Below are 25,725 nucleotides of genomic sequence, written 5' to 3'. Positions count from 1 at the left end.
CAATGTACAAATTTAAGCACTGCTTATATACATGAAGGACGAGACTGGGCTTCCTGTGATCACTGTGATGAGATGTTTCGAGTGTACGTTCCGGAGATAAAGCGTTCGGTTGGTGCTGACGAGTCTGAATTCCTGATGGTGATGGAAATACCCCTCAGGCGGCGCCCATCTGTGTCCATGACCCCCCCCCGCTTCCACCCCTCCCCCCCGAACACTCTGAGGAATGCAGTTATCGCTCCCCCCAGCTACCTTCTGTGGTTATTTTTACTGAGGGACAGGACTGTGAGGTCAGGTGTGAAATGGAATGAAAGCCCTCTCCGAAGTGGAAGCTCTACAAATACCCCAGCTCAATATCCATCACAACGACCAGCAACAGTACAATGGAGGAGGACCCTGACGGTAAATGCACTCCGTAATCACATTCGGAGGTGACATTTCAAAACCAAGCCCGAAATTCAATTGAACAGCAATGGAGTCGTTTCCATGGAAATGTTTGCTTCCTCTTGAGGTTCTAGGATGCAGAGGAATGTGGCCGTCTTCCAAGCCAAGCTGACACAGGACCACATCTCAGAGCAGGGCCTGGTTTAGAGTTCAGCCTCTGGGTGGGCCTTACTCAACCTTCTTGGAGCGTTCCACGGTTAAGTCAGAGAACGTGGCGCGGTGACCAGTTCCCGGTCCGATTTTGTTGGTCCTCAAGGTTGTGCGTAACCCCTGTGTTTTTCAGGAAAGCGGGGGTGCTGAGCTTGCAGATGCTGTTGATCTCTCTCTTTTGGAATCCCCTAGATCGGATCTTCGACCTTTTTTGATTTGACCTAACCGGTCATTACCATGACAGGTCTTTTAGGGTTCACGAATAGCTTTCTATATGTGAACAGTTTAATGTGGTATGACTACTGCTTGATTGCTATGGCTGAGATCCTACAGTCAAATCAGCGGAGAAGAGCTCTACTTTTTTCACATCAACGTACATGTGTCCGCTTTAAGTTTCCCCTACTTTACGTAGTGGCAAGTGGTCGTTGGGCGTAGGTGGTCTCCTCCGCGCCATTTATGTGAATGAAATGATATGCAATGATTTTGATCAAACATTGTTAACGGCATGCCAGAGAACATTTTTGGCTGCTTATGGCTGAATAAACTGGCGGCGTGGATGCATATCTTATCATGTAGCCCATCCGTTATGAGGTAGATTTGCAGTGGAACTTTGCAATATGGCTACAAGAGACTATGACATTGATCCGACTGTAGTTGTTGCTCACATTTCTCTTCCGTCTTTCCCATCAACATGTGGCGGCAGGTAGCCTAGTGGTTAGAGTATTGGGCCAGTAACTGAAAGGTTGCTGGATTGAATCCCTGAGCTGACAAGGTAAAAAAATCTGTCATTCTGCCCCTGAACAAGGCAGTTAACCCACTGTTCCCCGGTAGGCCGTCATTGTAAATAAGAATTTGTTCTTAACTTACTTGCCTAGTTAAATAAAAACTAATTAAAAAAATATCTTGAGAGTTTGCTTCAGGGCAGAGAGGAGTGGTAACAAAGTCTCGTTGACAAAAAGAGAGGGTGAAAATTGGATGTAGACAAAGACGGGGGGGGGGACTGAAATTGCAGAGGTAGAAATCAAGGGTACAGTTTATCTACTACAGTATGTAGAGCAAAAAATACGACATTATTTACAATATCAGCACGTGCCAATTATTATTTATTTTTTGTTGATTTGAGTATCATCCCTTTATCCTCCATCTCATCCCTCTGCCTTTGTCCAGACACCTCACCAGGCAGATTGTAATGGAATTTCCCGGAAAGCATTGAACACAGCGGAGGCTGGTGCTAGGAACACTCGCAAGTCCCACAAGAGCAAATAAATGGAACAAACATTAATCTACAGTGTAGGCAACAATCCTCTGATTGCAGTTAACCTGTTAACCGCCTTGCTAATGGAGTAGCCTGGCGCCTCTGTGAAAAATACAACTATTTTATACTATATTATTGTATAGTGGTGGCCATATGTTTTCCCACTAATATAACTGTCATGGTGTCACTGACTGTTGTTTTGGTGACTTGATGAAAGCAGCCAGGAGGACTCGGGACACCTGGGTATTTGAAGCGGTTATTCGCACAAAAAGTGGTACGCTACGTGCATAGAGTTGTCGTTCACTTGCTGTCGTGGCAGCAGCATTGTTTTCTTTGGGGGTAGTGTTCAACTTGTCTGTTCTCTCACCGTGCGAACATGCCCTGAGAAAGGTCGGGGAACGTTCTAGCGAGGTTGTCCTCAGCTCTCTGTGCCTCTTGTGCAAACACAGCACCACCTGCTGGATGAGAAGACTGTGTCTACGCGTAAAACACCCGCGATGTACTGGACTGGTGCAGTTGGCAGTCAATCAGTTATAACACAGGGACTTGTGGAAGGGGATACCGTTTGTATGAATGTAGTTAGCGTTTTTTTTAGGTCAGGAATTACATATATTTCATGAATTCCTAGAACTGTTTTGCAGATGATACTGGCTGAGTCATACATACGTCGGTTTTGCTCATAACACCAATAGAAACGACTCATCGTAGAAGCACCAGAGAACAGAGATGTTGAAATGGAGCACCTGACAATAGCGAGTGTTCGAGAGGGAGAGGTGACAAAGTGAGCGAAGGCGATAGACAGTGGCAGCGAAAGAAAGTGCGTGCTCACATGAAAGGCTGATCTGTTATTCATGCCGTGTTGCTACAGAAGCCCGGACCACCTTTCCTTTTGCACGGCCTGTGAAAGAAATTGTACAACCTGGCAGGCAACATCAAAACATACTTTCTTTTCTTTCTCCCACACATGGCTTTATTATGCACTCTGGGCCTTTGCAGCAAATTTCCCTGCTTTCTGTCCTATTATATTAGGGTAATTGGAGGGTTTATGGGGCGTGATTAATCGTGTGTTGGGGCAGTGGGAGGCCAAGGAGGCGGCGGAGGTCCAGGCATGGTGCCTCACTGCTCTGGAATGCCAAGTGCTTTGGGCCGGGGCTCGCTGCCAGCTCATTGTCTAGAAATACGAGCAGCAGTTGAAATGGCACTAATGACACCGCGTCACCTCCGAGATATGTCTGCCCCGTGACGGAGTGGACAGTTGGCTGGTTCTGCGGGTCAGACACGTCGCATGGCAACTCTACTATCACTCGGCTTGTTGGTCATTCAGAAACAACTGCAATTTTTATTCAGTAGAGAAACACACACAGTGGTAATGGGAGTGAAATGGTCATTGCAGATGGGTGGAATTTTCGTATGCAGTTGATTTGAAATGCATACAGTTGACTCTTGATAAATGCACATCGGATGGGAAAACTCTCAAAGTGCAGTCCAGTAGTCTCAATACATATGTTGACCTCTGTGAAGGTGGGGTTCAGTATTCATACGACCTTGACATTTACATTACATTTACATTTAAGTCATTTAGCAGACGCTCTTATCCAGAGCGACTTACAAATTGGTGCATTCACCTTATGATATCCAGTGGAACAACCACTTTACAATAGTGCATCTAACTCTTTTAAGGGGGGGGGGGGTTAGAAGGATTACTTTATCCTATCCTAGGTATTCCTTAAAGAGGTGGGGTTTCAGGTGTCTCCGGAAGGTGGTGATTGACTCCGCTGACCTGGCGTCGTGAGGGAGTTTGTTCCACCATTGGGGTGCCAGAGCAGCGAACAGTTTTGACTGGGCTGAGCGGGAACTGTACTTCCTCAGAGGTAGGGAGGCGAGCAGGCCAGAGGTGGATGAACGCAGTGCCCTTGTTTGGGTGTAGGGCCTGAGCAGAGCCTGAAGGTACGGAGGTGCCGTTCCCCTCACAGCTCCGTAGGCAAGCACCATGGTCTTGTAGCGGATGCGAGCTTCAACTGGAAGCCAGTGGAGAGAGCGGAGGAGCGGGGTGACGTGAGAGAACTTGGGAAAGTTGAACACCAGACGGGCTGCGGCGTTCTGGATGAGTTGTAGGGGTTTAATGGCACAGGCAGGGAGCCCAGCCAACAGCGAGTTGCAGTAATCCAGACGGGAGATGACAAGTGCCTGGATTAGGACCTGCGCCGCTTCCTGCGTGAGGCAGGGTCGTACTCTGCGAATGTTGTAGAGCATGAACCTACAGGAACGGGTCACCGCCTTGATGTTAGTTGAGAACGACAGGGTGTTGTCCAGGATCACGCCAAGGTTCTTAGCACTCTGGGAGGAGGACACAATGGAGTTGTCAACCGTGATGGCGAGATCATGGAACGGGCAGTCCTTCCCCGGGAGGAAGAGCAGCTCCGTCTTGCCGAGGTTCAGCTTGAGGTGGTGATCCGTCATCCACACTGATATGTCTGCCAGACATGCAGAGATGCGATTCACCACCTGGTTATCAGAGGGGGGAAAGGAGAAGATTAATTGTGTGTCGTCTGCATAGCAATGATAGGAGAGACCATGTAAGGATATGACAGAGCCAAGTGACTTGGTGTATAGCGAGAATAGGAGAGGGCCTAGAACAGAGCCCTGGGGGACACCAGTGGTGAGAGCACGTGGTGCGGAGACAGATTCTCGCCACGCCACCTGGTAGGCGCGACCTGTCAGGTAGGACGCAATCCAAGCGTGGGCCGCGCCGGAGATGCCCAGCTCGGAGAGGGTGGAGAGGAGGATCTGATGGTTCACAGTATCAAAGGCAGCCGATAGGTCTAGAAGGATGAGAGCAGAGGAGAGAGAGTTAGCTTTAGCAGTGCGGAGCGCCTCCGTGACACAGAGAAGAGCAGTCTCAGTTGAATGACTAGTCTTGAAACCTGACTGATTTGGATCAAGAAGGTCATTCTGAGAGAGATAGCAGGAGAGCTGGCCAAGGACGGCACGTTCAAGAGTTTTGGAGAGAAAAGAAAGAAGGGATACTGGTCTGTAGTTGTTGACATCGGAGGGATCGAGTGTAGGTTTTTTCAGAAGGGGTGCAACTCTCGCTCTCTTGAAGACGGAAGGGACGTAGCCAGCGGTCAAGGATGAGTTGATGAGCGAGGTGAGGTAAGGGAGAAGGTCTCCGGAAATGGTCTGGAGAAGAGAGGAGGGGATAGGGTCAAGCGGGCAGGTTGTTGGGCGGCCGGCCGTCACAAGACGCGAGATTTCATCTGGAGAGAGAGGGGAGAAAGAGGTCAAAGCACAGGGTAGGGCAGTGTGAGCAGAACCAGCGGTGTCGTTTGACTTAGCAAATGAGGATCGGATGTCGTCGACCTTCTTTTCAAAATGGTTGACGAAGTCATCAGCAGAGAGGGAGGAGGGGGGAGGAGGGGGAGGAGGATTCAGGAGGGAGGAGAAGGTGGCAAAGAGCTTCCTAGGGTTAGAGGCAGATGCTTGGAATTTAGAGTGGTAGAAATTGGCTTTAGCAGCAGAGACAGAAGAGGAGAATGTAGAGAGGAGGGAGTGAAAGGATGCCAGGTCCGCAGGGAGGCGAGTTTTCCTCCATTTCCGCTCGGCTGCCCGGAGCCCTGTTCTGTGAGCTCGCAATGAGTCGTCGAGCCACGGAGCAGGAGGGGAGGACCGAGCCGGCCTGGAGGATAGGGGACATAGAGAGTCAAAGGATGCAGAAAGGGAGGAGAGGAGGGTTGAGGAGGCAGAATCAGGAGATAGGTTGGAGAAGGTTTGAGCAGAGGGAAGAGATGATAGGATGGAAGAGGAGAGAGTAGCGGGGGAGAGAGAGCGAAGGTTGGGACGGCGCGATACCATCCGAGTAGGGGCAGTGTGGGAAGTGTTGGATGAGAGCGAGAGGGAAAAGGATACAAGGTAGTGGTCGGAGACTTGGAGGGGAGTTGCAATGAGATTAGTGGAAGAACAGCATCTAGTAAAGATGAGGTCAAGCGTATTGCCTGCCTTGTGAGTAGGGGGGGAAGGTGAGAGGGTGAGGTCAAAAGAGGAGAGGAGTGGAAAGAAGGAGGCAGAGAGGAATGAGTCAAAGGTAGACGTGGGGAGGTTAAAGTCACCCAGAACTGTGAGAGGTGAGCCATCCTCAGGAAAGGAACTTATCAGGGCGTCAAGCTCATTGATGAACTCTCCAAGGGAACCTGGAGGGCGATAAATGATTGACGACACCTTGATTGCTTTTGGGGCCTTTACAAATGCTCATCTTGGCGCTGTTGGAAGGAAGTGAGCCCATTGATTCAGCATTGATTTGTTTCTCTCTCTCAGGGCCGGGTTTCTATTGCAGAGCAGTCGCATGCAAGCCTAAGATCACCATACGCAATGCCAAGTGTCGTCTGGAGTGGTGTAAAACTCACTTCCATTGGACTCTGGAGCAGTGGAGGCTCCTCAGAGTAGGAAGTGGAGGACCATCCTCCTCAGTGAATTTCCTAAAAATGTAAATGGTAAAACATATTAAAAGTTATCCTTCTTAGATAAAACTATACTAAATATAATCACATCACCAAATAATTGATTCAAACACACTATTTTGCAAAGAAGGTCTACAGTAGCCTCAACAGCACTCTGTAGCGTAGCACCATGGTAGCACCATGGACAGGTAGCTTCCGTCCTCCTCTGGGTACATTGACTTCAGTTCAAAACCTAGGAGGCTCATCATGGTTCTCACCCCCTTCCATAGACTTACACAGTCATTTTGACAACTTCCGGAGGACGTCATCCAGCAGCCTATCAGAGCTCTTGCAGCATGAAGTGACATGTTGTCCACCCAATCAAAGGATCAGAGAATTAATCTATTACTGAAAACATTAACTACAGCTAGCTAGCACTGCAGGGCATAAAATGTGTTGAGTAGTTGACTCGAAGAGAGAGAAAGACAAAAGTTGAACAGTTTTGAACAAATACATTTCTTCCAAAGTGGAGAAGCAAGAGTCATTTTTTTCCAGTTTCACTTACTTAGCAAGTGCCGCTAGCTAGTTTAGCTTACTGAAACACTCTGCTCAAACCGAGGGATGCTATGTTAGCTAACGTAAACTCACTCACTTTGGTACATCGCCTTGGTCCGTACAATTGATCTTATTTTAGCGCCCCAAAAACGTAATACTTCCAGATCAACTGTAATGTCAATACCATTGTAAAGCACACTTTCTCCCCTTTCCAACAAAATAAATGACATGACCTAAACGCTGCCCGTTTCTGCGTGATTCAAGAAGGCAATGAGCCCCGTCGGGTCTTTTTAAAAATGGCGGGTGGGGAAGCGAAACTAATGCGTGATAGTGAGAAGGAGAGCTGTTGTGTGGTAAAATTGCTGTCCAACTTATCACCTTACCGCCTCTAAAATGTAAATAAACACTATAAAGAGTTTATATAATGTGTGATTACATACCTATTTGAAGGTTTGTGTCGAATTTGAATCAGGTTTTTAGGACGGTGCTAAAGTGATCTTCAGAAGTAATTTTTTTTTGAGGGTCGTTATCGCTTGCAGTGAGGACGCAAAATATGACTAGGTATCCCCCCCTTACCCCCGTCACTGTCCATTTCTTGTTTTTAAACGATGAGAGAAGTGCTACACCTGGTGGAGAGAGATTGTAAGACAGAAATAGTAGCTTTATGCGTGCTGTACGTTACGGCATGACACGTCATGATGTAACGGAGGGTCCGTTTTTTTCAACTTTTCTCCAATACTATAGAGCCATTACCATGTCGATCAACGCACGAATAGAAACCTAGTTCATACCCCAGATTTTTAAGTCAACACAGTCCCATTAGTTTTCTTTGCAGCCTCGTTTGAATGTCGCGGTTGCGCACATTTGTACGGAATGGGGTGAGTTTACGTTAGCTGGCTATGACTTTCCAACACAACACTGAAACTCTTCCAAATCAAGGTAAGCTTTTGGTATTACTAATTAATTGCCACTGGGGCAAGCCGGTGTAACTGCTTACTGACTGTACGCTAACATTGCTGCATGATTGTAGCGGGTTTACTAACGCGTTAGTTCTATTAGCTATGCTGACTATATGATGCTACTTTAGCTATTATGGTGACAACAATGTAGGCTGTGTAGCAGGTTGGTTTAGAAAGGTTTTTTCACCTGGTTACATACAGCTGATGTGTTGTGCATTGAAGTCCACAAGTGACGGTGAGAGCATAGATGCGAGAAGGAATACAATGTGGCTGCTATGAAATTGAACTGTGTTTACGTGTGATCAGGGGTGTGTTATTCCACCTGAAAATAGTAAAAATAAAGGAACTTGAATGAGTAGGTGTGTCAAACTTTTGACTGGTACTATACAAGTATGTGTGTGTGTGTGTGTGTACAAGAGTTAATAGTTTGACACACCTACTCAATCAAGAGTTTCTTTATTTTTACTATTTTCTACATTGTAGTATAATAGTGAAGACATCAAAACTATGAAATAACACATATGGAATCATGTAGTAACCAAAATAAGTGTTAAAAAAAATCAATATATTTTATATTCTTCATAGTAGCCACCCTTTGCCTTGATGACAGCTTTGCACACTCTTGGCATTCTCTCCATCAGTCTTGAAGAAGTTCCCACATATGCTGAGCACTTGTTGGCTGCTTTTCCTTCACTCTGCGGTCCAACTCATCGCAAACCATCTCATCTGTGTTGAGGTTGGGGGATTTGTGTAGGCCAGGTCATCTGATGCAGCACTCCATCATTCTTCTTCTTGGTCAAATAGCCCTTACACAGCCTGGATGTGTGTTGGGTAATTGTCCTTTTGAAAAACAAATGATAGTCCTTCTAAGCGCAAACCAGATGGGATGGCTTATCACTGCAGAATGTTGTGGTAGCCATGCTAGTTAAGTGTGCCTTGAATTCTAAATAAATCAGTGTCACCAGCAAAGCACCATCACACCACCTCCTCCTCCATGCTTCATGGTCTGAACCACACATGTGGAGATCATCCGTTCACCTATTTTGCGTCTCACAAAGACACAGCAGTTGGATCCAAAAATCTAAAATTTGGACTCGGACCAAAGGACAGATTTCCACCGGTCTAAATGTCCATTGCTCGTGTTTCTTGGCCGAAGCAAGTGTCTTCTTATTGGTGTCCTTTTTAGAAGTGGTTTCTTTGCAGCAATTCGACGATGATTACCTGATTCATGCAGTCTCCTCTGAACAGTTGATGTTGAGATGTGTCTGTTACTTGAACTCTGAAGCATTTATTTGGGCTGCAATTTCTGAGGCTGGTAACTCAATGAACTTATCCTCGTTCAAAGTTCTTGAAATTTTCCGGATTGACTGACCTTCATGTCTTAAACTAGTGATGGGCTGTGGTTTATCTACTTATTTGAGCTGTGTTTGCCATAATATGGACTTAGCCCTATTTGGTAAAAGACCATCTTCTGTATACCAACCCGACCTTGTCACAACACAACTGGTTGGCTCAAACGCATTAAGAAGGAAATAAATTACACTATTTAACTTTTAACAAGGCACACCTGTGAATTGAAATGCTAATTTCAGGTTTACAGCTACACTCTGGAGTTCTGATTCACTGCTCTGAAGAAGAATGTCAAGGACATTGGCAGCCCGGTTTCCTTCTCTGAAGAAAATGGTTGAAGAATTAGATCACAGTCAAGAAACCTGGGTTTTACAAGTCTGAATGATATACACTGCTCAAAAAAATAAAGGGAACACTAAAATAACACATCCTAGATCTGAATGAATGAAATATTCTTATTAAATAGTTTTTTCTTTACATAGTTGAATGTGCTGACAACAAAATCACCCAAAAATTATCAATGGAAATCAAATTTATCAACCCATGGAGGTCTGGATTTGGAGTCACACTCAAAATTATCAATGGAAATCAAATTTATCAACCCATGGAGGTCTGGATTTGGAGTCACACTCAAAATTAAAGTGGAAAACCACACTACAGGCTGATCCAACTTTGATGTAATGTCCTTAAAACAAGTCAAAATGAGGCTCAGTAGTGTGTGTGGGCTCCACGTGCCTGTATGACCTCCCTACAACGCCTGGGCATGCTCCTGATGAGGTGGCGGATGGTCTCCTGAGGGATCTCCTCCCAGACCTGGACTAAAGCATCCGCCAACTCCTGGACAGTCTGTGGTGCAACGTGGCGTTGGTGGATGGATTCAGGTCTGGGGAACAGGCGGTCCATAGCATCAATGCCTTCCTCTTGCAGGAACTGCGGACACACTCCAGCCACATGAGGTCTAGCATTGTCTTGCATTAGGAGGAACCCAGGGCCAACCGCACCAGCATATGGTCTCACAAGGGGTCTGAGGATCTCATCTCGGTACCTAATGGCAGTCAGGCTACCTCTGGCGAGCACATGGAGGGCTGTGCGGCCCCCCAAAGAAATGCCACCCCGCACCATGACTGACCCACCGCCAAACCGGTCATGCTGGAGGATGTTGCAGGCAGCAGAACGTTCTCCACGGCGTCTCCAGACTCTGTCACGTCTGTCACATGTGCTCAGTGTAAACCTGCTTTCATCTGTGAAGAGCACAGGGCGCCAGTGGCGAATTTGCCAATCTTGGTGTTCTCTGGGAAATGCCAAACGTCCTGCACGGTGTTGGGCTGTAAGCACAACCCCCACCTGTGGACGTCGGGCCCTCATACCAGTCTGTTTCTGACCATTTGAGCAGACACATGCACATTTGTGGCCTGCTGGATGTCATTTTGCAGGGCTCTGGCAGTGCTCCTCCTGCTCCTTCTTGCACAAAGTCGGAGGTAGCGGTCCTGCTGCTGGGTTGTTGCCCTCCTACGGCCTCCTCCACGTCTCCTGATGTACTGGCCTGCCTCCTGGTAGCGCCTCCATGCTCTGGACACTACGCTGACAGACACAGCAAACCTTCTTGCCACAGCTCGCATTGATGTGCCATCCTGGATGAGCTGCACTACCTGAGCCACTTGTAGACTCCGTCTCATGCTACCACTAGAGTGAAAGCACCGCCAGCATTCAAAAGTGACCAAAACATCAGCCAGGAAGCATAGGAACTGAGAAGTGGTCTGTGGTCACCACCTGCAGAACCACTCCTTTATTGGGGGTGTCTTGCTAATTGCCTATAATTTCCACCTGTTGTCTATTCCATTTGCACAACAGCATGTGAAATTTATTGTCAATCAGTGTTGCTTCCTAAGTGGACAGTTTGATTTCACAGAAGTGTGATTGACTTGGAGTTACATTGTGTTGTTTAAGTGCTCCCTTTACTTTTTTGAGCAGTGTATATACTGTAAATGTATAGCAATCATACTTATATCAACCACCTACTGTTCTGAGAAAAACAACAAGTGTACCCTGATGAGGTGACAGCATGTTCAAATGAACACTTAGGCTTACTCCTATTCCAAAGCACCTTGGCCTTGTAACCATGGACGACCGTCTTACTGAATCTAAGATGCACACCGCCAGCATTCTTCCTCATCCCCAACAAAGACTAGTTGATTTGTCTAATGGCACCTCTGCTGTCCACAATACCTTCCATTGTGGAGAACCAGATGGATGCTCCAGCTAGCTGAATCAGTGTCAGCTTTGTACCAGTAGTCCTCAGTGCTCTCTCTCTCTCCCCCTCACCAATGAAATCTGGTGTTGTCTCCTAACAACACTGACAGGACGGCAGGAGCTGGGTTTCCACACAGATATGCAGCCAAGCCCACTGCCCCTGCTTTGACAACAGCAACTTTGAGAGGTGAATAAAGCGGTTTGAAGCTGAGGAGGAACAAAGTGTATTGTCAAGAGTACATTTATAGTATTCATGTCCTGTAGGATGTAGTGCCATCCTATTGTATTGATTGACAAACCTATAGTACTGATCTCTCATTGATGTCATGGAGATGAATGCATCGTAGGAAACGGTCACCTGTTGAATGTGTTCTGAACCATGAAGTCCTTCCGCTATCTGATATGCATTCGGAAAGTATTCAGATCTTTTGACTTTTACAACCTTATTTTAATTGGATAAAATGATTCCCCCCCCCCCTCATTAATCTACACAAAATACCCCATCATGACAAAGCGCAAAATATATTTAAAAAATTATTTTGCAAATTTATAAAAAAAAATAAATGACCTTATTTACATAGGTTTTCAGACCCTTTGCTATGAGACTTGAAATTGTGCTCAGATGCATCCTGTTTCCATTGATCATCCTTGATGTTTCTACAACTTGATTGAAATCCACCTGTGGTAAATTCAATTGATTGGATTGATGTCTGAACAAAAACCAAGCCATGAGGTCGAAGGAATTGTCCGTAGAGCTCCGAGACAGGATTGTGCTGAGGCACAGATTTGGGGAAGGGTACCAGAACAATTCTGCAGCATTCAAGGTCCCCAAGAACACAGTTGGCCGCCCTGCCAAACTGTGCATTCAGTGGAGTAGGGCCTTGGTCAGGGAGGTGATCAAGAACCCAATGGTCACTCTGACACAGCTCCTCTGTGAAGATGGGAGAAACTTCCAGAAGGACAACCATCTCTGCAGCATTCCACCAATCAGGCCTTTATGGTAGAGTGGCCAGACGGAAGCCACTCTTCAGTAAAAGGCACATGGCAGCCCACTTGGAGTTTGCCAAAATGCACCTAAAGGACTCTCTGACCATGAGAAACAAGATTCTCTGGTTTGATGAAACCAAGATTGAACTCTTTGGCCTGAATGCCAAGTGTCACGTCTGGAGGAAACCTCGCACCATCCCTACGGAGAAGCATGGGGGTGGCAGCCTCATGCTGTGGGGATGTTTTTCAGCAGCAGGGACTGGGAGACTAGTCACACTAGCACACTACCTAGTATGAAACAATACAGTGGGGAGAACAAGTATTTGATATACTGCCGATTTTTGCAGGTTTTCCTACTTACAAAGCATGTAGAGGTCTGTAATTTTTATCATAGGTACACTTCAACTGTGAGAGACGGAATCTAAAACAAAAATCCAGAAAATCACATTGTATGATTTTTAAATAATTAATTTGCATTTTATTGCATGACATAAGTATTTGATCACCTACCAACCAGTAAGAATTCCGGCTCTCACAGACCTGTTAGTTTTTCTTTAAGAAGCCCTCCTGTTCTCCACTCATTACCTGTATTAACTGCACCTGTTTGAACTCGTTACCTGTATAAAAGACACCTGTCCACACACAATCAAACAGATTCCAACCTCTCCACAATGGCCAAGACCAGAGAGCTGTGTAAGGACATCAGGGATAAAATTGTAGACCTGCACAAGGCTGGGATGGGCTACAGGACAATAGGCAAGCAGCTTGGTGAGAAGGAAACAACTGTTGGCGCAATTATTAGAAAATGGAAGAAGTTCAAGATGACGGTCAATCACCCTCGGTCTGGGGCTCCATGCAAGATCTCACCTCGTGGGGCATCAATGATCATGAGGAAGGTGAGGGATCAGCCCAGAACTACACGGCAGGACCTGGTCAATGACCTGAAGAGAGCTGGGACCACAGTCTCAAAGAAAACCATTAGTAACACACTACGCCGTCATGGATTAAAATCCTGCAGCGCACGCAAGGTCCCCCTGCTTAAGCCAGTGCATGTCCAGGCCTGTGTGAAGTTTGCCAATGACCATCTGGATGATCCAGAGGAGGAATGGGAGAAGGTCATGTGGTCTGATGAGACAAAAATAGAGCTTTTTGGTCTAACTCCACTCGCCGTGTTTGGAGGAAGAAGAAGGATGAGTACAACCCCAAGAACACCATCCCAACCGTGAAGCATGGAGGTGGAAACATCATTCTTTGGGGATGCTTTTCTGCAAAGGGGACAGGACGACTGCACCGTATTGAGGGGAGGATGGATGGGGCCATGTATCGCGAGATCTTGGCCAACAACCTCCTTCCCTCAGTAAGAGCATTGAAGATGGGTCGTGGCTGGGTCTTCCAGCATGACAACGACACGAAGCACACAGCCATGGCAACTAAGGAGTGGCTCCATAAGAAGCATCTCAAGGTCCTGGAGTGGCCTAGCCAGTCTCCAGACCTGAACCCAATAGAAAATCTTTGGAGGGAGCTGAAAGTCCGTATTGCCCAGCGACAGCCCCGAAACCTGAAGGATCTGGAGAAGATCTGTAGGGAGGAGTGGGCCAAAATCCCTGCTGCAGTGTGTGCAAACCTAGTCAAGAACTACAGGAAACGTATGATCTCTGTAATTGCAAACAAAGGTTTCTGTACCAAATATTAAGTTCTGCTTTTCTGATGTATCAAATACTTATGTCATGCAATAAAATGCAAATTAATTACTTACCAATCATACAATGTGATTTTCTGGATTTTTGTTTTAGATTCCGTCTCTCATAGTTGAAGTGTACCTATGATAAAAATTACAGACCTCTACATGCTTTGTAAGTAGGAAAACCTGCAAAATCGTCAGTGTATCAAATACTTGTTCTCCCCACTGTATATAGGGGGATGCATTCTGCGAAGTATGCTAGTATAGACATTAGAAAGTGTCTGACCTTTGACTGACATTGTCTCTCCTCTCTTTCCAGGTTATGCTTCATAGTTGCTCTGGGTTACCTCAGCTTCTGTCAGATAACCCGGGTCTATGTCTTCGACTATGGCATGTACTCTGCAGACTTCACCGGGTAAGTACTCGGTGTTGTGTTGACAATCAATGACATTCATAGGCATTGGCATGGAAAACCAGCAGACAGTCCTTAAAAACAAGAGTTGAATGACCATGGGAGTCAAATATCACTAGTACCACATATCCAGCGGAGAGAATCCCAAACGCCAACAACTTTATACACTTAAATGTTGTGTAATAACAGGATGTTGAATCTAGTGAAATGGGGAGTGTCAGTGAATGGTTGTATCGCAGTATTATCGGTTCCCCAGGGGTATATTGTTCCATCTCCTCCGGAGTGTCTGGTGAACCAGACAGCCACACACACACACACGTGCTAGGGCGGGGGTGGCCAGTTGCTAAGCAACCCCAGTAGGAGACCCACGGCATCACAGACCTCCCTCTTTTCATTTCTTGCTTCTTCCACTCCATTCCTTTATTCTCTCATTTTTCCCCCGTACTCATCTTTTTTCATGAAATGCCAGTGACTAAAAGCTTGTAAATGACTAAGGCTGTGTCTAGACTTGCCATTTCATGAAGCTTTTGTATTCTGATCATGGAATTCCAAATATGTCATGCATCTACACCTAATGTAAACAGTACTCAATTGTCATACTTGAGTGAAAGTATAGATACCTTAATAGAAAATGACTCAAGTGAAAGTCACCCATTAAAATACTACTTTAGTAAAAGTCAATATACTTAAGATATAATTTACAAACAAAGCATGTGTGTTTAGTGAGTCCACCAGATCAGAGGCAGTAGGGATGACCAGGGATGTTCTCTTGATAAGTGTGTGAATTGGACCATTTTCCTGTCAAAATGTAACAAATACTTTTGGGTGTTAGGAAATATGTATGGAGTAAAAAGTACATTATTTTATTTAGGAATGTAGGTTGGCAAAAAAAAAAAATGGTAAAGTACAGATGCCCCCAAAAACTACTTAAGTACTTTACACCACTGCATTTAAATGTGTCTACCGTGCCGACATTGTGTCCGTATTCCCTTTTCCCGCACTATATTCAAATGCAGTATGCATTCTGCAAATGGTGGAACAGGCTAAATCTAATAATAACAAAACAACATTGATGGCAGTAGCCAGCTAACCTCTTTAACTAGCCAGCAAGCTAGCGGGATTGCAAACAGGTTAGCATAACTATGGTTGCACATTTTGGGGAATAATCAGAGGTGGAAACTTTCCGTGGGAATTAACGGGAGTTTACAGAAATATATGCAAATTAATATTAATACCATTTAAATGTAGATGTTTTTTGCATTGGATATATTTACCATATCATATGAAGACAGAAACATTTTACCTTATCATAAGTAATCATAATTGCAAATGATTAAATCCTTTGAAAAAAACAAAAAAACAATTTAGTTACGAATTTAATTTTAATTGAGTTGACTTCACATGGGATGATTTCACTGAACAACAAAAGAAAGGGAATATTGAATGATCCCCAATGATCTGTAAAATGATAGTCAAGAAACTAAAGCTTTGGTTGTCTTCCTCTCAGGCTTCCATGTCTTCTCCCTGGACTTTATCAATGTCCACTTCTTGAACATCAGACTCTGAGGCCTCACCTTCTGTCACTTTCCAACCTAGTTGAGGATGGCTCGTTGTCAGGTTCAAAAAGCATCAAATTTGCCCGGATGTGTGTCTTCCCAAACAAGGACCAGTTGCGCTCTGAGGCGGCTGATGTTGGTCGGATTTGGAGGATGATGGAGGCAACAGGGGAAAGAGCTTAGATCCACAAAGTCCATTCTACCAGGTGGCTGATGAGATATGTTGGCACGACTGCCATATTGCATCTCCATCCCAAAGAACTTGCTTGGAAGTGTACTTCGCCAGACTGCCAAAAACCCCTCATCCAGTACAAGGTGGCGAGACACGGTAGTGATGACACCATAGGCCTTGTTGATCTTGGCACCAGATAGGATGCTCTTGCCAGCATACTTGGGGTCCAACATGTACGTTGCGGCGTATATGGGCTTCAGGCAGAAGTCTTCACGCTTTTTGATGTATTTCAGAACTGCAGTTTCCTCTGCTTGGAGCAACAGTGAAGTGGGCAGGGAAGTATGGATTTCTTCTCTTACATCTGGAAGCAGAGTCTGAACATCAGACAGGATGGCATTGTCTCCCTCAATCTGTGCAATGGCTACTGCTATAGGTTTCAGGCTGCTTACCACTCTCTCCCAAAATACATCATCCAGGAGGATCCTCTTGATGGGGCTGTCCATATCGGCAGACTGTGATATGGCCATTTCTTGGAGATACTCCTTCCCCTCCAGGAGCCTTTAAAACATGATTACAACACCACCCCCAACGAGTGTTGCTAGGCAGATTCAATGTTGTGCTCTTTTTCTTCTCACTTTGCTTGGTGAGGTAGATTGCTGCTGTAACTTGATGACCCTTCACATACCTAACCATTTCCTTGGCTCTCTTGTAGAGTGTATCCATTGTTTTCAGTGCCATGATGTCCTTGAGGAGCAGATTCAATGCATGAGCAGCACAGCCAATGGGTGTGATGTGAGGGTAGGACTCCTCCACTTGAGACCAAGCAGCCTTCACGTTCACAGCATTGTCTGTCACCAGTGCAAATACCTTCTGTGGTCAAAGTTCATTGATGACTGCCTTCAGCTCATCTGCAATGTGTAGAGACCGGTGTGTCTGTTGTCCCTTGTGTCTGTGATCTTGTTGAATACTGGTTGAGGGGTAGAGATGATGTAGTTAATTATTCCTTAACCACCCATCAGAGATGATTGCAATACAGTCTGCTTTCTCTATGATTTGCTTGACCTTCATTTGAACTCTGTTGAACTCTGCATCCAGCAAATGAGTAGATAAAGCATGTCTGGTTGGAGTGGTGTATGCTGGGTGAAGAACATTCAGAAATCTCTTCTAATACACATTGCCTGTGAGCATCAGAGGGTGAACCAGTTGCATACACAGCTCGAGCAAGACATTCATCAGCATTTCTCTTGACTACGTTCCTCCATTGAGTCAAAAAAAACTTCTGATTCCAGGAGGACCATGAGCTGCTGCTATCGATAAGGTGTCTGATTCATCATTTTCACCTCAAATATAAGTAGAGGGACTTTTGTCTGAGGTCGCTTGTTGTGAGCGCCGAGGGAACTTTATGCACTTGGCCAGATGATTCTGCATCTTTGTTGCATTCTTCACATATGATTTGGCACAATATTTGCAAATGTACACAGCTTTTCCTTCTACATTAGTTGCAGTGAAATGTCTCCACACATCAGATAGTGCCTGTGGCATTTTCCTTTAAAGATTAGAAAAAGAGTAACAAAACAAATACAATTCCATGTACAGATAAATAGTTAAGCAGTTAGATTAATGAACTGCTTTGTAAGATGGATGTTTTGAAATGAAACATGTATGGAAACAGTTGAGTTAACACTCAGTTAGCAGGCTCAAGTCCACATGGTAGCAAAAACTAACTACCAGAAATGAACAAGTTAGAAATGATTTAAACACACTTTTCTGTAGGCTAGTATTTACTAGTTAACAAAAAATAATGTATGTCATATAAAATATATTCACCCCACCCAGTATTGTAATCAAAACTTACCAGAAAGCATGTAGTCCTTGGCTCAGACAGTGTAGTAGTGTGGGCTCAATAGCATCTCATTAGTGTGCAAGATCTTGAGAATCAGCTGTACATGTGATGGAAGAGTGCACTGTGCATGCAGAGGGTTGCAATTCCATTGAATTGGGGAAAGTTTAACCAAAATATGCCACAAGACCTAGAATTGCCTTATCTGTATCCCACAAATAAAAGGTTCACCGTTATAAGCTAACTGTTTTGACGAATTTAAGCAAAATTTTTCAAATTCCCGGGCTTAACTTCCCACGGAAAATTTCTGGGAAAATTTCGGAAATTTACCGGAAAGTTTCCGACCCTTTGCAACCCTAAGCAATAACTCTAGCATAATAGTTTTTCAAAATCAAGTCAAACCTAATTGAATATTTGTACTTTCTCTCTGGCTCGGACGATTAGGGCCCAATCTATTCCACACAACATATTAATCTGCTACCAGTTACAACCTGTCACAAGCTTTTTGAGGTGTTATATCATTTTGAACGACTGATTTTCTGTGCAACCTACAACTAATGAATCTTAACATTTTAATCAGGATAGTCTTTCACCCCACAGTTCTTCTCTGTCACAGAGTATTACATACTCGACACTGCGCCATGTTGTCTTTAGGGCATATACAAAAGCAGACGCATACTTAGAAGCAGCGTGAAGTCAGTTGCATTATACAGAGTGACGGTCTGCTAATGCATGTTAGCTGCAGCAGTAAATGAATAATGTATGCCTGATGGAGATGGGATGTTGTTTTGTATGTAATATGTAACGAGAAGCTCGTTCCCGTGTAGGTGAGCAGAAGTTGACGTGATTCGGTTACTCCTCTCCTGTGTTTCTCCTATAGGCCAATGATGGTCATCACTCAGAAGATCACCAGCTTGGCGTTTGAGATACACGACGGTGAGACGTGTGTGTGTGTGTGTACTTGTGTGTAATATGAGTTGACTAAGGAACTGAGTCATGGTGAAGGAACACGTCATTTGTCATCGATAAAGGCTGTCACGGCAGTCACGTGGGAGTTGAAAGCAGCAGCAGATGGAGAGATAACACATTGGTTTTTACGAACTGCACTGCTCTGTTTCCTTTCTGCCAGACAGCTAAAGCTATGCATAGTGAATACAATCCGCAGTCACCTTTTTGAGTAGAAACAAGACGTCAGAGGGGATATGAACATTCGGTTTTATTGTTTTTGGTTTCATCTGCAAGGCCTTTTCGAAGGCGAGTTTCCGTGTGTGTGTCTGTCTCCTCGTCACCTTGCAGACAGTAAATAGTTCCCTTTATATCCAGTTTCTAATTTTATTACTTTTAATTGAAATGTAACATATACCATTTTTAAATTGGTTTACATTTTTAAAACCTCTTTGGGAACAGATTTCATAATACAGTAATTGATACATTAGTGCTTGTATTGTGAGGAATTTTTAGAGTGGACTCAGTCGAGTGAGCAGGGGTGGCAATGTAAACAAGCTTATGTAACGAGGAACGTTACACGTTCTCCCTCCCTCCCTCTCCAAGTTCCTCTGTATGCCTTTTCCTCTCCCCTACACCAAATCATCCATGATGTCAGATTACTGTATGCATAGAGAGAAGTGTGTGTGAATGGGGATTACATGGCTGTACTCTTTTGAAGTCCTGTGAAGTAGAGCGCCAGCGTTAGAAGTCTGAAGTAGCCAAACGGCCACTGCAGCTAATTAAGGATGGAGAGATGGGTGTCGGGAGGACAGGATTAGAATGGACGAGTGTAAGAGAGGCTTAGGGGAGTTGAGGCTGACCAGCTCCTCCACCAGTCAAATGGCTTCAGGTGGTGTGTGTGTGTGTGTGTGTGTGTGCATCCAGTTGCAGTGTAGGCTACTGATTCTCCTCATAAGTAATGAACATCTAAGACCATAATCCCTATGTGATGTCACAGTGAACAATGCATGTTCTTTTTCCGTCGAGGGAAGCATGTAATGCAGTGGTATTTCAACTTTTTCATCCGGGACCCCATGTTTTTCACCAGAAATTCCGGGGACAACTTTTTCTCCAACATCATTTCTGGCGACCCCAGCCCAAATCTAATGACGCCACCTTATCATCAAATGTTGATTTTTTTTACATCAACGAATAACTTTCAATTCATTACATAAAATGAAAAGTCTCCAATAAATACATTTACTCAACAGTTTATTTTTCAAAAACGTGTGTATATTGTCCCATGCAATATGTCATCTTAAAAATACAAACACGAAGTATTACATGATGCGTAGTGTAATCACTTAGGTGCAGAGTGTGCACCCAAGTGAATGGAAAAGGTAGGGAACATCAACAATTTCGCACTCAAGTAAAATGAAAAGATGGGCACCATCTAAAATGATCGAATTAGACGTTGCCCAGCTTTCCCATTCATTTGGGATTGAGGCATATACCAACTAGCCAGTTTATAATAGCAATAAGGCGCCTCGGGGGCTTTGTGGTATATGGCCAATATACCACGGCTAAAGGCTGTATACAGGCACTCTGCTTGTGCATCGTGCCTAAGAACAGTCGTCGCCCGTCTAGTAGATACCCATAGACTTCGTCATTGCAATCCAAGATGGCGTAGCAGTCGGATGTGTCTTTGTCCTGTCTGTCCTGTGTAAATAGTATTCGTATTTTTCGTATACATTTCGTATATATTTTAATTTCACTTTCCATCTAGGAACTGAATATACATTCCTACATTCCGCCTCACCCAATGTGGTACGGACCTGCTATTTTTTTTATACTTTAGAACCGTAACCCCAATCAGAAGCTAGCCAGATAACTAGCTACTAGCTAGTAGTCAGTTAGCCACTGCTGCGGTCTTCGCCCTTAACTCGGACACAGCCAGCTTCAATACCGGGCCAATACCTGCCAGTCTGCAAGCGCGATATCAACCCAGAGCATATAGGACTGCTTTTTTTCTACCACATCACCGGATTCCTGACGCAAGCTCTGGACAATTACACCGTATTATCACAGCTAGCTAGCTGCAACCGAGTGGCTACTACTGGCTAACACCTCTGTCCCGAAGCAAGCACCAGTTAGCCTTGAGCTAGCCTCGAGCTAGGCCCATCTGCCGGCTAGCCGAAGAGGTCTACCAGCGAATTCTTGGGCTACAATACCTCTTTTGCCAATTGGACTGGACCTTTTTTCTTTTTTTTTTTAAATCTTTTTTTTTTGCCGACACAGAGCCCTGCCAATCCATCACAACTGGTCTAAATCAGCTACAAGCTAATTTAGCCATTTTTTTGCCGCTGCTAGTAGCTTTTACCTTCTGCACAGACACCAGCCCTGTTATTAGCCTGGATATTACTCACCAATTTACCAGCATCGGACTGTCTCTCGACAACAACGCCGGATTCCTGACGTAATCCCTGAGCCACTACTTCTGATCCTCACAGCTAGCTTGCAGTTAGCGCCACTGCCACGAAGCTAGCACCAGTTAGCAAACACAATTCTACAATTCACAACCTCTCTTTCGCCATTCGGCTTGGATTCTCTGGATTCTCTGTCGACACGACCACGTCTGAGCAGACCCCCTCCGTCTGAGCAGACCACCCCCCGGGCTACTAACTTTAAACGCCGCGTGCTAGCTTAGTGGAGGCCTCCCTGCTCCATCTACGGCTGCCCCCTGGACACTATGATCACTTGGCTACATAGCTGATGCATGCTTGACTGTCCATTAATTCACGGTACTCCATTCTGTTTATTTGTGTTTTATCTGTCTGCTCTGTGCTTTAACTCAGGATCTGTGTGTAGTTAATCCGACCCTCTCTGCCTAGTCGTCGCCATTTTTACCTGTTGTTGCTGTGTTAGACTAGCACCCTGTTATTGCTGCTGTTATCTTACCTGTTGTTTTAGCTAGCTCTCCCAATCAAGACCTGCAATCACTTTATGCCTTATTGTATGTCTCTCTCAAATATCAATATGCCTTGCATACTGTTGTTCAGGCTAGTTTTCATTATCATTGTTTTGGTTTGCAATGGACCCTGTAGTTCCACTCTCCGTACCTCTGATACCCCCTTTGTCCCACCCCCCACACATGCGGTGACCTCACCCATTGAGACCAGCATGTCCAGAGATACAACCTCTCTTATCATCACCCAGTGCCTGGGCTTGCCTCCGCTGTACCCGCGCCCCTCCATACCCCTGTCTGCACATTATGCCCAGAATCTATTCTACCACGCCCATAAATCTGCTCCTTTTATTCTTTGTCCCCAACGCTCTAGGCGACCAGTTTTGATAGCCTTTAGCCGCACCCTCATCCTACTACTCCTCTGTTCCTCGGGTGATGTGGAGGTAAACCCAGGCCCTGCATGTCCCCAGTCACCCTCATTTGTTGACTTCTGTGATCGAAAAAGCCTTGGCCTCATGCATGTCAACATCAGAAGCCTCCTCCCTAAGTTTGCCTTACTCACCGCTTTAGCACACTCTGCCAATCCTGATGTCCTTGCCGTGTCCGAATCCTGGCTTAGGAAGGCCACCAAAAATTCTGAGATTTCCATACCCAACTATAACACTTTCCGTCAAGATAGAACTGCCAAAGGGGGAGGAGTTGCAATCTACTGCAGAGATAGCCTGCAAAGTTCTGTCATACTTTCCAGGTCTATGCCCAAACAGTTCGAACTTCTAATTTTAAAAATTAATCTCTCCAGAAATAAGTCTCTCACTGTTGCCGCCTGCTACCGACCCCCCTCAGCTCCCAGCTGTGCCCTGGACACCATCTGTGAATTGATCGCTCCCCATCTAGCTTCAGAGTTTGTTCTGTTAGGTGACCTAAACTGGGATATGCTTAACACCCCGGCAGTCCTACAATCCAAGCTTGATGCCCTCAATCTCACACAAATCATCAAGGAACCCACCAGGTACAACCCTAAATCCGTAAACATGGGCACCCTAATAGACATTATCCTGACCAACCTGCCCTCCAAATACACCTCTGCTGTCTTCAATCAAGATCTCAGCGATCACTGCCTCATTGCCTGTATCCGCCACGGGTCCGCGGTCAAACGACCACCCCTCATCACTGTCAAACGCTCCCTAAAACACTTCTGCGAGCAGGCCTTTCTAATCGACCTGGCCCGGGTACCCTGGAAGGATATTGACCTCATCCCGTCAGTTGAGGATGCCTGGTCATTCTTTAAATGTTACTTCCTCACCATATTAGACAAGCATGCTCCGTTCAGAAAATGCAGAACCAAGAACAGATATAGCCCTTGGTTCACTCCAGACCTGACTGCCCTCGACCAGCACAAAAACATCCTGTGGCGAACTGCAATAGCATCGAAGAGCCCCCGCGATATGCAACTGTTCAGGGAAGTCAGGAACCAATACACGCAGTCAGTCAGGAAAGCAAAGGCCAGCTTTTTCAAGCAGAAATTCGCATCCTGTAGCTCTAACTCCAAAAAGTTCTGGGATACTGTAAAGTCCATGGAGAACAAGAGCACCTCCTCCCAGCTGCCCACTGCACTGAGGCTAGGTAACACGGTCACCACCGATAAATCCGTGATAATCGAAGACTTCAACAAGCATTTCTCAATGGCTGGCCATGCCTTCCTCCTGGCGACTCCAACCTTGGCCAACAGCCCCGCCCCCCCCCGCTGCTACTCGCCCAAGCCTCCCCAGCTTCTCCTTTACCCAAATCCAGATAGCAGATGTTCTGAAAGAGCTGGAAAACCTGGACCCATACAAATCAGCTGGGCTTGACAATCTGGACCCCCTATTTCTGAAACTGTCCGCCGCCATTGTCGCACCCCCTATTACCAGCCTGTTCAACCTCTCCTTCGTATCATCTGAGATCCCCAAGGATTGGAAAGCTGCCACGGTCATCCCCCTCTTCAAAGGGGGAGACACCCTGGACCCAAACTGTTACAGACCTATATCCATCCTGCCCTGCCTATCTAAGGTCTTCGAAAGCCAAGTCAACAAACAGATCACTGACCATCTCGAATCCCACCGTACCTTCTCCGCTGTGCAATCCGGTTTCCGAGCCGGTCACGGGTGCACCTCAGCCACGCTCAAGGTACTAAACGATATCATAACCGCCATCGATAAAAGACATTACTGTGCAGCCGTCTTCATCGACCTGGCCAAGGCTTTCGACTCTGTCAATCACCATATTCTTATCGGCAGACTCAGTAGCCTCGGTTTTTCTAATGACTGCCTTGCCTGGTTCACCAACTACTTTGCAGACAGAGTTCAGTGTGTCAAATCGGAGGGCATGTTGTCCGGTCCTCTGGCAGTCTCTATGGGGGTACCACAGGGTTCAATTCTCGGGCCGACTCTTTTCTCTGTATACATCAATGATGTTGCTCTTGCTGCGGGCGATTCCCTGATCCACCTCTACGCAGACGACACCATTCTATATACTTCCGGCCCTTCCTTGGACACTGTGCTATCTAACCTCCAAACGAGCTTCAATGCCATACAACACTCCTTCCGTGGCCTCCAACTGCTCTTAAACGCTAGTAAAACCAAATGCATGCTTTTCAACCGTTCGCTGCCTGCACCCGCACGCCCGACTAGCATCACCACCCTGGACGGTTCCGACCTAGAATATGTGGACATCTATAAGTACCTAGGTGTCTGGCTAGACTGCAAACTCTCCTTCCAGACTCATATCAAACATCTCCAATCCAAAATCAATTCAAGAATCGGCTTTCTATTCCGCAACAAAGCCTCCTTCACTCACGCCGCCAAACTTACCCTAGTAAAACTGACTATCCTACCGATCCTCGACTTCGGCGATGTCATCTACAAAATAGCTTCCAACACTCTACTCAGCAAACTGGATGCAGTTTATCACAGTGCCATTCGTTTTGTTACTAAAGCACCTTATACGACCCACCACTGCGACCTGTATGCCCTAGTCGGCTGGCCCTCGCTACATGTTCGTCGTCAGACCCACTGGCTCCAGGTCATCTACAAGGCTATGCTAGGTAAAGTGCCGTCTTATCTCAGTTCACTGGTCACGATGGCTACACCCACCCGCAGCACGCGCTCCAGCAGGTGTATCTCACTGATCATCCCTAAAGCTAAAACCTAATTTGGACGCCTTTCCTTCCAGTTCTCTGCTGCCTGCGACTGGAACGAATTGCAAAAATCTCTGAAGTTGGAGACTTATCTCCCTCAACAACTTTAAAAATCTGCTATCCGAGCAGCTAACCGATCGCTGCAGCTGTACATAGTCCATCTGTAAACTACCCACCCAATTTACCTACCTCACCCCCCATACTGCTTTTATTTATTTACTTTTCTGCTCTTTTGCACACCAGTATCTCTTCTTGCACATGATCATCTGATGATTTATCACTCCAGTGTTAATCTGCTAAATTGTAATTATTCGATTTATTGCCTACCTCATGCCTTTTGCACACATTGTATATAGATTCTCTTTTTTTCTACCATGTTATTGACTTGTTTATTGTTTACTCCATGTGTAACTCTGTGTTGTCTGTTCACACTGCTATGCTTTATCTTGGCCAGGTCGCAGTTGCAAATGAGAACTTGTTCTCAACTAGCCTACCTGGTTAAATAAAGGTGAAATAAAAAAGAAATTAAAAAAAAATTGCGCTAACGCTAGTTAGCATTGGCTCACAGAACTACCTCTAACTTCCGTCATACTGGACACAGACACATACAAATGATA

General features: G+C 45.5%; 1 protein-coding gene across 2 annotated transcripts in view; it reads left to right on the top strand.

The window, feature by feature from the left end:
- mboat2a (membrane bound O-acyltransferase domain containing 2a) overlaps positions 1-25,725 on the top strand; it is an 86,289-nt gene that overhangs the window by 46,277 nt on the left and 14,287 nt on the right. For both annotated transcript variants that reach the window (XM_071327152.1, XM_071327154.1), the window contains 2 exons: positions 14,381-14,476; positions 18,922-18,977. In XM_071327152.1, the coding sequence (XP_071183253.1) occupies positions 14,381-14,476; positions 18,922-18,977 (152 nt within the window). The remainder of the gene's footprint in view (positions 1-14,380; positions 14,477-18,921; positions 18,978-25,725) is intronic.

Source organism: Salvelinus alpinus, chromosome 9, assembly GCF_045679555.1.
Source record: "Salvelinus alpinus chromosome 9, SLU_Salpinus.1, whole genome shotgun sequence".
Lineage (NCBI taxonomy): Eukaryota > Metazoa > Chordata > Actinopteri > Salmoniformes > Salmonidae > Salvelinus > Salvelinus alpinus.
The sequence above is the reverse complement of the archived record's forward strand: the minus strand, read 5'-3'. Positions and strand labels throughout refer to the sequence as shown.